Source organism: Saimiri boliviensis, chromosome 14, assembly GCF_048565385.1.
Source record: "Saimiri boliviensis isolate mSaiBol1 chromosome 14, mSaiBol1.pri, whole genome shotgun sequence".
NCBI classification, from domain to species: domain Eukaryota; kingdom Metazoa; phylum Chordata; class Mammalia; order Primates; family Cebidae; genus Saimiri; species Saimiri boliviensis.
This window is the reverse complement of record NC_133462.1, coordinates 22,041,000-22,054,323: the sequence shown is the minus strand read 5'-3', so window position 1 is coordinate 22,054,323 and position 13,324 is coordinate 22,041,000. Positions and strand designations below refer to the sequence as shown.

The 13,324-nt window shown below is 55.6% G+C and overlaps 1 protein-coding gene across 1 annotated transcript in view; it reads right to left on the bottom strand.

Moving 5' to 3' along the window:
- The window catches only part of PEPD (peptidase D), a 130,192-nt gene that overhangs the window by 20,551 nt on the left and 96,317 nt on the right, over positions 1 to 13,324 (bottom strand). Inside the window, exons 10-11 of the mRNA XM_003937320.4 lie at positions 4,334 to 4,402; positions 2,471 to 2,548 (exon numbers count right to left, since the gene is read on the bottom strand). Coding sequence (XP_003937369.1) covers positions 2,471 to 2,548; positions 4,334 to 4,402 — 147 coding nt within the window. The remainder of the gene's footprint in view (positions 1 to 2,470; positions 2,549 to 4,333; positions 4,403 to 13,324) is intronic.

Here is a 13,324-nt window from a genome sequence, read left to right as displayed (position 1 = left end):
CTCCAAACACTGCCTGGCACACACATCATGGAGGACACTTTTGGGGCTGAAGACACAGAACAGGACAACCACGGATGGGAGCTGTCTGAGAAAATGCCTGAGCTCTGCTGGTGGCTCTCACCTCCAGCCTGTGCTGCAGAACCAGCTGCTGGAAGTAGGCGTCAGGAGCTGGTCTGCCCAGCTTGGTGAGGGCACCGGGGCTGCTGCTGCCACTCTTGCCCAAGGAGTGCCCATGCTATGCCAGGCCCATGCCCTGCGCTGTGCACAGGTGGCCACTGCAAGAGAAAGAGGGAGCAAAGGCTTGCACTGTGCTCACTACCACGCAGCATGGCCTCAGTCAGCTCCGTGCGTGTGTATCCATGTGTGTGTGTGTTCAGATCTGGAAGTGTTCGTATCTGGGACTGTGGGGTCAGGGATGGAAAAGGCTGGCTTCTCTTAGGTATCCCCACCCTTCTCCAGTACAGCTGTATAATCTGGCTGCCCTGGACCAGCTCTGATTCCCTGCAAAATCCCATTTGTAGAAGCTAAAATATCTCTGGGGTGTCCTCACTTCATCAAAGGACTGCAACCCAGAGCATGCCATTGTAGCAGGCACACTGCTCTGGGAGGCTCTCGGCTTCAGGAGGAATTCTACGATGGGCTCATGTTTTGGTTTCATACCTTAGGATGAAGTATCGTGGCTTTTATGTTGGGGTAACAGAATGATTTATTATTTACTGAACGCAGTAGGCGCTGAGCAGATCAATTTCAATACAACAATGGATTATAAATGCCGCCAGCAATCTGGCAGTAGCAGTAATCAACAAAACATGTTGTTCTAAATGCTGCATAATAAATTGACTATAATAAACTCGTAATTATTCTACTGGCTACATTTCAAAGTTAGCACTAGAAAAATCAAATCACCAATTTGGATTTGGCATTAACATCCTCGAATCACTCCTGCCTGTTCGGCTGTAGCCGGGAGGAGACGCAGGTGCCATGTGCTGTCCCACAGGGCCGAGGCCACAGCATCCAGGCTGTGTGGCCTGATGTGCCCAGAACCCTGGCCTGTCAGGGGCCGGCGCAGGAGTACAGCTGGGATTAGCCTCTCACGGGGTAAGGACCCTCTCCCCTCTCTGGGGCAGATAAAGAGGGTCATGGAGGAGCAGCCACTTCCTCCGGGGTGTGCTAAGCCCATGAAGGAGAAAAACTCATGGCCATGTGGCTGGCACAGGGCTCTCCAGTCACCCAGAGGTGCCCCCTGGACAGTGAGGACCCACTGGTACGGCTGGGTCCCTGCCTGAGCCTTGGGACTGGGTTCCCCTGTCCTCCAGGCTCAGCCAGAATGGGCCACAGGGTTAAACAGCTTTAGAAAAGGTTTCAAGGCTGGTCACCGTGGCTCACATCTACAACCCCAGCACTTTGGGACGCCAAGGCAAGAGGATCACTTGAGCCTAAGAGTTCCAGGACCAGCCTGGAAAACAAGGTGAGACCTTGTCTTTTTAATATTAAAAATGAAAAAATTAGCTGGGTGTGGTGGCTTGTACCTGTAGTCTCAGCTACTTGGGAGGCTGAGGTGGGGGGATCACTTGAGCTCAGGAGTTTGAGGCTGCAGTGAGCTGTGATTGTACCACTGCACTCCAGCCTGGGAGGCAGAGCAAGACTTGTCTCTTGAAAAGTTTCAGGAGGAGGCCAGGTGGTCTCTGGAGCCACTGGTGGGTCCACGGCATGGGGGCTGGGCTGCCACCCTCTCCTGCTCTGGTCCCCGGCTGAGCCAGGTCTGAGTTTGCCAATTCCATCCCTACGTCCCTCTGCCTGGGGCAGTGGCCCAGCTGCTCTGCCCTGCACACCAGGGCTGTGGGGAGGATCCCGAGTTCTCCAATGGGAGAAGAGCCTACCAGAGGGTGGAGGCCGCATGGCCCTGCCCGCATCTCCTTGTCAAGGCTTCTATGAAGAGCTGTGAGCACAGCAAATGGTGCTCAGGAAAGCCCTGCACGTGGCTGCGGGTCAGCACCGCTGACTTCTGAACACAGGGCCACGTACGCCAGGGGCTCCTGCAGCAGGAGGATGGCAGGTTTCAGAGCGTGGGAGGCTCCCTGGGGTCTTCCTGGCTCCAGATCAAGGGGTCTGCCCTCTTGGCATCAAGACATAAAGATGTGGGCGTGGTGCCTCCTGAATGGAGAGGACAGCCTGGGCAGAGGCTGGAGACAGTTCAGGCCCCTGCAGAGAGCCCACAGTCTCATGGCCCACAGGAAACCATCAGAGGTCCCTCTCCTGCGCCCTCTCTGTCAGTGCTCTCTGAGGGGTGCCCAGTGCTCCCCATGGGGGTGCAGGCTTTTTGCTCTGGAGAAGGTACCACATAGACTGATGGCCTTGGCAGAGAAGTCTGGGCCAAGAGGGACCCCAAGGCTTCTGGTCCACCTTGAGGTTGAGTCCAACCGTGGCTGGGCTATTCACACACAGAGCCAGGGCCGCTGGCCCCACTTACCATATGTCCCCATTCTGGATCGTCCGGTCGTTGGGGGCCCCGGCATGTCCGTAGTGTAGCACAGCTGAGTTCTCACCGCTGCAAAGAGCCAGGGGAGAGTAGTCAAAGGCCGTCCTTATGCAGCAGGCTCTCGGGGAGGGGGTGGATGGCTAATCCCTTGCCCCATGGGCAGCACCATCCCTCCTCCAGCAGAGGCCCTGGCATGGCTGGACCACGTCCACAGCCAGAAGTGAGGTGGGGAGATGTGGTGGCCCTGTCACCCTGCAGCCACATGGCTGGGGGCCAGCCTCTCAGTCTGTGGCAGGTCCTCCCAGCTGAAAGTGTGGTGAGGTGGCTGCCCTCTGGGCTGGGGATGTGGGTGCCACGTGGGGCTCAGGTAAAGCTTAGCAACGGGCTGGGCACGGGGCTCACGTCTAACATCCCAGCACTTTGGGAAGCTGAGGCAGGCAGATGGCTTGAGCCCATAAGTTCGAGAACAGCCTGGACAATATGGCAAAACCCCACCTCTACAAAAAATGCAAGAAAAAATTAGCCAGGTGTGGTGGCTCACACCTGCAATCCCAGCCACTCAGGAGGCTGAGCTAGGAGGATCACCTGAGCCCAGGAGGTGGAGGCTGCAGTGAGCTATGATCAGACCACCGCATTTCAGCCTGGGCAAAAGACGGAGATCCCGTCTTTACATTTTAAAGAAAGAGCAAAAACGGGGAATAGCAGTTCCTGGGCTGGAGAAGGGCCCTATGGAAGCCCTCCTTTCCTGGTGGCCGAGGGGAGAGAGCCTCCATGGGAAGGGCCCCGGCTGTCCTGGAGCCGCCCTGGTGTCCTGGCCAGGTTGGAGAGACAGGAAACCAGAGGGTCCTCAGCTCCTATGCCCGAGGGGGCTTCCCTAATGAGCAATGCCTTTAAGAAAAAACGGACTTTTAAGTCTGTCCAAAGAGGGGAAAAAACCCACCTGGGTGTAATATTTATGGCCCCGCTCAGGAGTCTCGGGAATCATTTAAAAGTAGAAATGATGATTTTTTTCTCCATCCACCAGAGAAGAACATTTCCAAGGACTAAGATGTTCACATGTATTATTCATGTGCCGGGGACGTGCACGTCGGCAGAGCTGCCCAGCTCCATCCTGGCCGGGCAGGGGCCAGACCCGAGGGGCAGAGCCTGGGCAGAGAGCAGGGAGATGGCTGGGAGAGCCTGGGAGACAGGGGGGCCATGCCTACAGCCAGGATGCATGCGGGAGCAGACACATCCACATGGACACGCCCCCGACAGCATGGCAGCGATCCCGTATCAGAGTCATTTCTACCACGTGTGCGCCTCCAAGCACACCCAGCATGTGTCGATGGTGCACACCCAAGCACACACACCCACACAGAGCCCTGCCCCTCGCCACCATGCGCAGCCACACCCACACACAGCAGCACTAGTCCCTATGCAGCCACACCCACACACGGACACACCGCCACCACTTCCTGCATTGACACAGCCCCTTCCACACTCCACTCCTGCTGCACACAGACACTGCCCAGACCGAGCTCACAGCCCGGTCCCCACATGCTGTGTGAGTGCCCGTGTGGAGGAGTGGCCTTCCTGTGCTTAGCTGCCATGCTGACCAGCTGCGGACCAGAAACGGGACGCCAAGCAGCCCCTCCACAGTAGGCCGGCCATTGCCAGGTCCTACAGGCAGAGGTCACCTCAGCTCCAGGAGCCTTGGGAGGGAAGAGCGACTTCCATGCCTGGGCTGCTGGGTGCTGGTGTGTGTGAGTGAGCCAGTGTGGCTGAGCTGGGGGATGGTGGGGCTCCCCACTCACCAACTGCCCTACCTCCTCCCGCTGGTCATCCCCAGGGGAGCCAGGGTGCCCTGCTTACCTGCCACAGATGCAGGTGTAGGAGCTGTGGCGCATGCCGCCCCGGGAGTAGCAGTAGTGCTCAAAGAGGCTGCAGGGGGAGAGATCTGTCAGGGCAGGGGGCACCAGAGCAGGCACAGCCCACTCCACGAGCTCCATGAACCCCGAGGGAAGGCCCTCAGCCCAGGTCTTCCCGTTCTGTGGCCCCAAGATGGTCCAAACTCCCAGTGTGAATCTGTGAGGCTTACATCCTGGAGCCTGGGCTCAGTCTCAGGCTGCAGAATCACAGAGGTCAGTGTGGAGGGATGGGGAAGCCACCTGCCAGAGGAGCTCACCAGCCTCCACAGCCACGGCCAGTGGCTTTCCAGGCACATCAGGGCAGACGGGACTCCTGGAGCCCAGGCCCCGGAGAAGCCAGGCTGGGGCAGAGGCCACACATTTCTGTAGAGCTGGAGAGTGACTTCCTGTGACCCTGTGTCCAGTGGATGCACAGCCTGCGCTCACCCAGGGAGAGGGCGCAGGAGCTGTGGGCAGAAGGGGCGAGGGGCAGGCCTCCTGCAGGTGTGGCACAGCAGGGTGGTCTCTAGGGATGTGGGCGAGGCAAGGCCTGGGGGACACATCCTGCTTCTCCCTCCTTGGAACGAGCAGCATGCCGGCTGGGCCCCCTCGACAAGCTCCCACTCTGAGTAGGTGGGGCCAGAGCCAAGTTTGGAGAGAAAGGTAAGTCCTGGCCCCAGGCTGAGCCCAGAGACAGCACGGGGGAGGCCTCGAGGACGGCAGATGGCAGCACAGTTGCTGCATGGACTATGAGCTTCAAGGGACTGAGCCATTCTGCCCTGGTCTTCCTCAGGAGAACCCGGTGGTGAGGGGTGTGGTGGTGGGGAGCTGTCCTCACCCTCGCCTGAGGCCTAGGCAATAGCCTTCCTGCCAGACCCTAGCTGGCCCACCTGCTACCAGGTGAGGCAGGCCCGGGTGCCCCCCAGTCCCCACCAGGGCAATTGTCGTGGCCGCCCAAGGGCACGCCACGCGGTGGTCCTGCCCTGCGCGTTCCAGGCCCGCCTTAGAGGAAGTCTGTACAGGGAGTTTCATCTTCCAGGCACGGTAAACACAAATTATGTGTAATTGTCATGATTGGGTATTAAGCAGTTGTTACACAGGCACAGCTGTGCTAGATTCAACCGGCTTTCAGGCTTGACTTCCAAACCTCACAGGATAATTGGGTATCATCGAGTGAAATATTTCCTGAAAACAAGGAATTTCAGGCACTGCCAGGGAGGCAAAGAAGCCACACGCTCCCCTCCTCAGCCGTCCCCATATTCGTGGTGCGAGCCCGCAGGAGGTCGCTTCCACCTCGCTCCTGGGAGTCTCGGCGCTGAGTTCAGCTACAGCCCAGGCATGTTCCCACTGAGGCGGGCAAGGCCAGTGCCCCATACAGCAAGCCCTGTGCACCAGGCCAGACGTGCGGCCCCGGAAGCCGCTGTACACCTCTGTGGTGCCCTCCCAGACAGCCCGAGAAGAGGCCTGAGCCACGCTGTACAGCAGGGGTCTCTCTTGGCTTTAGGAGACGTAGCCCTGCCCCGACAGAAGTGAAACTCAGGGGCCACATGGTCATTCTCAAGGTGATGGGACAGCGGGCCTCTGTGGGACAAGTGACCTGCAGATAACCATGGGCTGCACTGGGACTGGCCGGCTTCAGAAAACACAGGCAGAGGCACAGAGATGCCATCCACATGTGCAGAGGAACTCACATATTCTACGAGAAAGGAGGGGCAGGCCGGGCGCAGTGGCTCACACCTGTCATCCCAGCACTTTGGGAGGCCAAGGTTGGAGGACTGCTTGAGGCTGGGAGTTCAAGACCAGCCTGGGCAACATAGCAAGATCTCATCTCTACAAAAAAAATCAACCAATCAATACAATATATAAAAATAAAAATAAGACAGGGGAGGCAGTAAGGAAACCTGGTTCTCTCACCTGAAGCAAGCTTCCCCCTGCATAACCCACTCAGTGGAGACAACTTTCTTTGAATGCTTTTGCTGCTTTTAAAGAAAAAAAAGAGTACTTTCAAGAAGGCACAGCCACAGAAGCATCCAGCTAAAGAAAGGCTGACGCAGGACAGTCTGACACAGGTCACCTTTGCCGGCCACACCGACAACTCCACGCACTATTCCACAGGAAGGAGTTACACCATGTGCTGGATATTCACACCAGCCTAAAAGAGGCTGAAGTGCTTCACACTGGACTTCAGTCCTGAACTGTGCTTTAAATGACCTTTTCAAACAACTTCAGGACAGCCTGGTGCTTTGGTGGCAATAACAGGTGGGCAAAGCGAGCCCACATTTTCTGCAGATGTTGGGCTTGGGGTGTGACGCACAAGGGCAGCCAAGTTCTGGGCAGATGTGGCGGCACAGGGGCCCGTGGATACGTGTGAGCCCAGCGCAGTTCGGATCCTCAAGGGGTGAGCATTGAGGGGTGAATGCTCCAAACTGGGGCCCATGCTTGACACGGAGGTGGCATGCGGCCCCTGAACAACTGGGCCAGAGCTCGGCGAGTGGCGCTGGGATGGCCAGGAGCAAGTGTGGGCTATGAGGGCAGGCTGCAGGTCAGCAGGGCTGGCCGATGTCCCATGGACGGCCAACATACCATGGCAGCAGCAGCAGGTCACCTCATCACAACTCCTCCAAGTGCGAGGCAGGAGGGGTCCAGCCAACTCATCCCTGGAGCAGGCTAGCAACTAACCCACCCAAAATAATTAACACCTGGAACAGGCTGTCCATCAGAGGGCAGCAGACAGCAGGACAGGCAGGAGTGTCACTGCCCCCCAGCGGCCATCTCTGCCAGCTCCTTCCATAAATGTGTGACTCGGGCAGCATGGGTCCAGCTGGGTCTAGCAGCCCCCGCTCACCTGGAAGGCGATGGGGTGAAGTACAGCCCAGTGAGGGTCAAGCCCAGCGTCCAGTGTGCACCTCCTCTCCAGCAGCAGAGAGGGCGTCCTGACTGCCTGAGAGGGGATCAGGGTTTGCCTAAGTCCCAGCCAACGACATCCTAGCTGCTGTGTGGGCCCCTGTTTTACCCTATGTGGCCATTCCTCTAACACCCCTGCCTATAAATTTCTCCCAAGCAAGACTCTGGTAGAAGAGGCTTGGCTCCGGGCACAGGTGAGAGCCTTTAAGCAACCTGGGGGAATCCGCGTGCGTGGTGAATAACGAGGTGGATGGAGTCACTGCAGTGTCGAGGGGAGGGTGTCGGGGGGCAGGCACATCTCTCAGTGCCTGGAGATGACAAATGGGGCAGGAGCAGCAAGTTCCCAGGCCCAGATCTGCAGGAATGGGGTCCCCAGAGACTGTGACGCTGGGCCTCCTGCTGGGACCCACAAATCCAGCCTGTGGAGTGCTCCCGGGCACATGGCCCAGCTCCTGCCCTCAGAAGTTTATCACTCAACATGAAGACAAGCCACAGTCCCATAGAAATGTCGCAGCTGCCCAGACAGCAGTGGAAAGGGCTGCCCCGGCTGCAAGTGTTGGCCACGCTATGTGCCTGGAGCACAGGTGGGGTGGGCAGAGCAAAGGGTGGCCCCGGCCACATCACTCCCTTTCCGAGGCTGGGCTTCAATGTATCTCAGGTACTCAAGAGGCAGAGAGGAGAGGCTGGGCCGGAAACAGGAGCTTAGCAGTGAAAATGCACAGGGCTGGTGGAGCCTGCTCAGCTGAGTGGAGGGCTTAGGAAAGCGGGTAGTCAGGACATGGGGTGACAAACCTGGGGTGGGGAGAGTGTTTCGTATTCCTGGGGTCCCTGCTCTGGGCCTCACACATCCAGCCTTCTGGGACTCAACACCAACCTCAAGGGCAAACCTTGGCTCTGCCACCGGCCGGATGAATGGCCTCTCCGTGCCTCAGTTTCCTCATCCATAAGATGGGGATGATAGTGGTGCCTCCCTCCCAGGGCTGCTATGCCAGTCGAATGATTTAACACACATGGAATATACAGAACAGTGCTTGGCACCCAAGGAGCTCTGAGTACAGGACTGTATACAGTGATCTGGCCATGCGGTCACTGTTCAGAGGCTTGGAGGGAGCCTGGAGAATGGGGATCCCTCCTTGGGCGGCAGGAGAGGAGGTCGTGGGCATCCTGCACCAGGCTTTGAGAAACAGTCTCTTAACTATTCCTTTAAAACCAAATCGAATCTGCAAAGGTCCTCGGCCTGGACACCCACTCCCGGACACCCACTCCCGCACTCTCCAGGCAGCCAAGCTCTCTAAGGAAGTCCTTCCTGGGCCCACTCACTCCTAACATCTCCGCGATGTTCACGAGTAAAACCGCGGAGGTGTGTCCTCTGCACCAGCTCCTGGGACATGTGCGCACAGACAGGCTTCTGGCTGGACAGAGAGTGCCTGTCCCACCATCCCTTCACGGATGCCCCTCACCCTCACAGAGCTGATCCAGGGTTCCTGCCTTCCCAAGATACACCCCAACTCGGGCCTTTAAGAGGGGGAGAGCCACAGAGGGTGAGAAGGGCCTCACAATGTTTGGGGCCAAATAGCTGTGCTATGTATAGTCGTCTCAGCCTGAGTTGCTTGTAATTCACATTTATTTTGAGTAACTGCTGCGATATTTTCTCATTTTAAGTAATTGCCGGAATATTTTCTGGGTATATGTGACCATAATTGTGCAGTTAACGCAATATACCAGTTATTAAAGGAAAATCCTTTTCAGAGTAAGGGCCATGCAGTCCTGCAGGGGGCGCCCTGAGACACCTCGGGCTGAGCAGGAGGGTGTCTTACGGTTCTCCAAGTGGGAGCAGCCACTATGGAGGACTCGGAGCCAAAACCAGATGTTTCTACCAGTGGAGCCCCGGCACAGTTTCTTTTGCAGGGAACCAGAAGCACGTTCTTCTTGAATTCGCAGGGAAGGAGGGGAGCTGCTACATGTTCTTCTGGGGTGACCAGTGGGTCATCAGAAGGCACAGGTGATGGTGCCTAAGCCCCACCCTTGGAATCGCCACTGGGGTGGTTCCAGCGACCTATCTAAGGCTCTGCCCCAACTCCCACGTGGGTCCCAGCTCCTTCAGCACTGTTCCCTGTGGGTCTTCTGAAGAGCAGGTACTGGGACTTGGCAGTGAACTGGGGGGTTGCCCCATGCCTCCCCTTCCCCAGGCCCCAGTGTGGGGACAAATACAGAGAAAGCTAGGAATGAGCACCTGAGAGGCTAAAGCCAGAAATGCATGAATAATAAAACTGGTGCTGGCGGAGAGCTGGTCAGTGTCATGGTGTAGCCGGCACCAACATGGCAGCATCAGACACAGGCTGTCTGCAGCAGATGCGGTGCTCGGCTTCAACAGCTTGCTCTGCTGCCTGGAGCTCCAGCGGAGCTCCTCACTCCCTCCTCATGCCGCCCCCACCCCAGTCCTGGCCCGCAGACAGAGACTGTTTTACCTGGGGCAACACCTTCCCACCAGGGCTTCCTGAAGGCCAGCCAGCAGGGTCACAGGTGTATGGGGCCAGATATCTTGGGCTTACATGGACCATCTCCACGTGGCCAAGCAGATGAAGTCAGAATCCTGGAGCCCCACTAAGCATTGTATTGCCGGGAGGGGTGGGCAGACTGAAGCAATCTAGGCCCTGATGCCCACTCAGTCTGAGGCTTGGGGCAGGCTGCATAGCTGCCTCATTAAGACCAACTGAACAGCCAACCACAGCATTTCTCATGGCAACCACCCTTTGAGGACTGAGGGATTGTCCCACTGCACAAAGAAGGATGCTGTGGCTCCGAACAATGATGTGTTGAGCCTGAATCCGTGTTCGGGCTTGGAGTCCACGCAGGGTCGCCAACTGCAAAGCTTATGGTCTTGACCCGGATGCCTCTGAAGCCTCAGGTCTGTCAGTAGGTAGAGGCTGGAACGGCGCTGACCTTGGGGCTTGCAGTGAAGGCTGAACAAGACGCAGGGAAAAGCTTCAACTCTATAACCACTGGCAGTGGGTGATGCCACGGCTGATGACTTACGAGGCCCCAACCTCGCACCCATGCATGGGGGTCTGAACTGAGCCGAAAGGGGTCTGGCAAGGTTAACTGGCCCACCCAGTCCTGGGCGAAGGAGCCCCAGGCCAGCTAGTAGATAGCAGGACCTGGGGTCTGGGAGAGGCCTGGGATGCTGAGGCCCCGCCCAGAAGGGGGGAATCTGCCAATCACAGGCAAGGGCAGTGGCCAAGCCGGCAGCAGTCACAGCAGGAGGAAGAGTGGCTACAGACAGGAGCAGCTTACCCTCTCTCCGAGAGAGCGGCCTTATCAAGGCACGAGTTAATTAGCATTTTAATTGGATAATTGGGAATTCTAAATTGCCTATCTTGTATTAAGCATAACTGAGGACATAACATGACATTCAATTAACAAATCTTCCCCTTTATTTTCAACGTGCTTGATTAGGTTGAGTTTCTGAGTTCCTCGGATCAGTTACGGGATAAAACATTCTATCTCCTTCTCAGTCCCCAAAGCCCAGGCTCATCAGACTGTAATATACTTATGTTTTATATGTATATGGAGAAGTCTTAGAAAGTCTCTTCACAAAGAAAAAAAGTCCCCGACTGTCCTACCGCCCAGAGGTTTTCTCTAGCCAGTATTTTGCTGAATATCCTTCCAGGCATTTTTTTTTTTTTTTAAGTATAAACACAGATTTTAAAAATAATTTGCTGTGGCCAGGTGTGGTGGCTCACATCTGTAATCCCAGCACTTTGGGAGGCCGAGGTAGGCAGATCACCTGAGGTCAGGAGTTCGAGACCAGCCTGGCCAACATGGTAAAACCCCCTCTACTAAAAATACAAAAATTAGCCGGGCTTGGTGGCGGGCGCCTGTAATCCCAGCTACTCGGGAGGCTGAGACAGAAGAATTGCTTGAACTGGGGAGGCGGAAGTTATAGTGAGCCGAGATTATGCCACTGCACTTCAGCCTGGGTGACAAAGCCAGACTCTATCTCAAAAATCATCATAATTAGCTGTAATTTTTTTTCAGCTCACCTTTTTACAGAAGACGTACATAGAGGAAAAAACCCAAAGCCTACAGACATGGCACAACGGCCCAGTGCACGCTGCACACGCCCTCCTGGTCAGTCTGGTCAGTCTCTCTTCTCCACGGGTAGCCTGATTCCTATCACCATAGGTAAGTTCGCCTGTTTTTGAGCTGTATGTAAATGGAGTCAAACAGTATGTTCTCTTTTGTGTTGGCTGCTTCCGCTGCTCATGTTTGTGAACAGTCTAGGTGGGCAGCAGTCGCGGGTTGGTTCTCACTGCTGGGTGGTGTTCCGCTGTGGGGGTGGGCCCCGTGTGTTTCTCTATTCTTCTGTGGGGGAGCACTCGGGTTGTTTCCAGACTGTGGCTATTATGGGTAGCGCAGTCATGAATGTTCTTGTGCAGTCTTTTGGGGCCATGTGTGCGTCTCTGGCTGAGCAAACAGCTAGGAGTAGAAATGCTGTGTCAGGATTTTTGGGGGGTTCGGCTTTAGTAGACAAAGCCCAGCAGGTTTTCTGAGTAGTCGTATCCATGTGTCCTGAAACTCCCTCCGCTCCAGACCGTGAACGGGGCCCAAACCGAGCTGAAACAAGCCTGCAAGGACAAACAGCCTTGCCCAGTCAGGCGCAGGGGCTGGGCTGTCCCACAGAAGGTTCTTGTTGAAGCAAAGAACATTCTCCTCACCAACAGATATATGTCTGTCCTTTCTATTTTTGTTTTTCAGTTTTATTTTTAGAGATAGGGTCTCACTCTGTTGCTTAGGCTGGGGTGCAGTGGTGCATCGCTCACTGCAGGCTCAAAGTCCTGGGCTCAAGTGATTCTCCCTTTTCAGTCTCCTGAGTAGCTGGGACTACAGGCGTGAACCACCATGCCCGGCTAATTTTTTTTATATGTTTTGTGGAAATGGGGAGTCTCACTGTGTTGCCCAGGTTGGTCTGGAACTCCTGGGCTCAAGTGATCCTCTCACCTCAGCCTTCCAGAGCTCTGGGATTACAGGTATGAGCCACTCTGCTTAGCCTATTTTTAACATGGTCACTATGTCCAGAATCCAACCACTTCTCCCCACCACCACTCCCTCTCTGGTGCGGGCCATGGTCCTGTCTCCCCTGGGGATGGCGACAGTGGCTGGGGATGGTGAATGGTGCTGGTCTGGCTGGCCCCACTGCTTCGGCCCTTGTTCCCTAGAATATGCTCCACAAAGGGATCCTTCCACAACTTAAGTAGAATCACAGGACTCCTCTGCTCACACAAACCCTGGCTTCCTATTGGCAGCCCACCTCCGCCATACTCCCCCGTCCCGTCTCGGCTTCTTGGTCGAACTCCTCACTGCTCCTGGAACTGCCAGGCAAGTTCCCACCAGGCCACTGGATCAGCTTCTTATCTCTGCCCGGACTGTCCACCCCAGAAAGCCATAGCTTGCTCTCTCGCCCCTTTCAGGTGTCTCCTTCAATGCCCCTTTCACAGGGAGGCATCCTGGGTCCCTGGATAAAGGGTAGCTCCTTCCCCTGTAACCCTCACTACCATCTGACATATTTATCTAGCTATCGCTATCTAGCATCAATCAATCAATCAATCATCTGTCTACATCTACCTATTTATCACCCATCCACCCATTCATCTATCATCACTTTCTACCTACCTACCTACCTACCTATCATCTACGTACTTATAATCCATCTATACATCTATCCATTCATCCATCTATCCATCACTCTATCACTCCATTCATCCATCCATCATCTATCATCCAATACCTACCTATTATCCATCTACCCATCTATCCATCCATCCTCTATCTACTTACCTATCATCCATCTACCCACCCATTCATTACTCTATATCTATCTACCTATCTACCTACCTGTAATCCAAACATCCATCCATCCATTCATCCATCCATCACTTTATCACCTACCTATCATCCGTCTACCCATCCATCCATCCCTCTATCAATCATCTATTTCTGTCAACTACCTACTTATCCATCCATCCCTCCCTTCCTCTCTCTCTAGATCTAT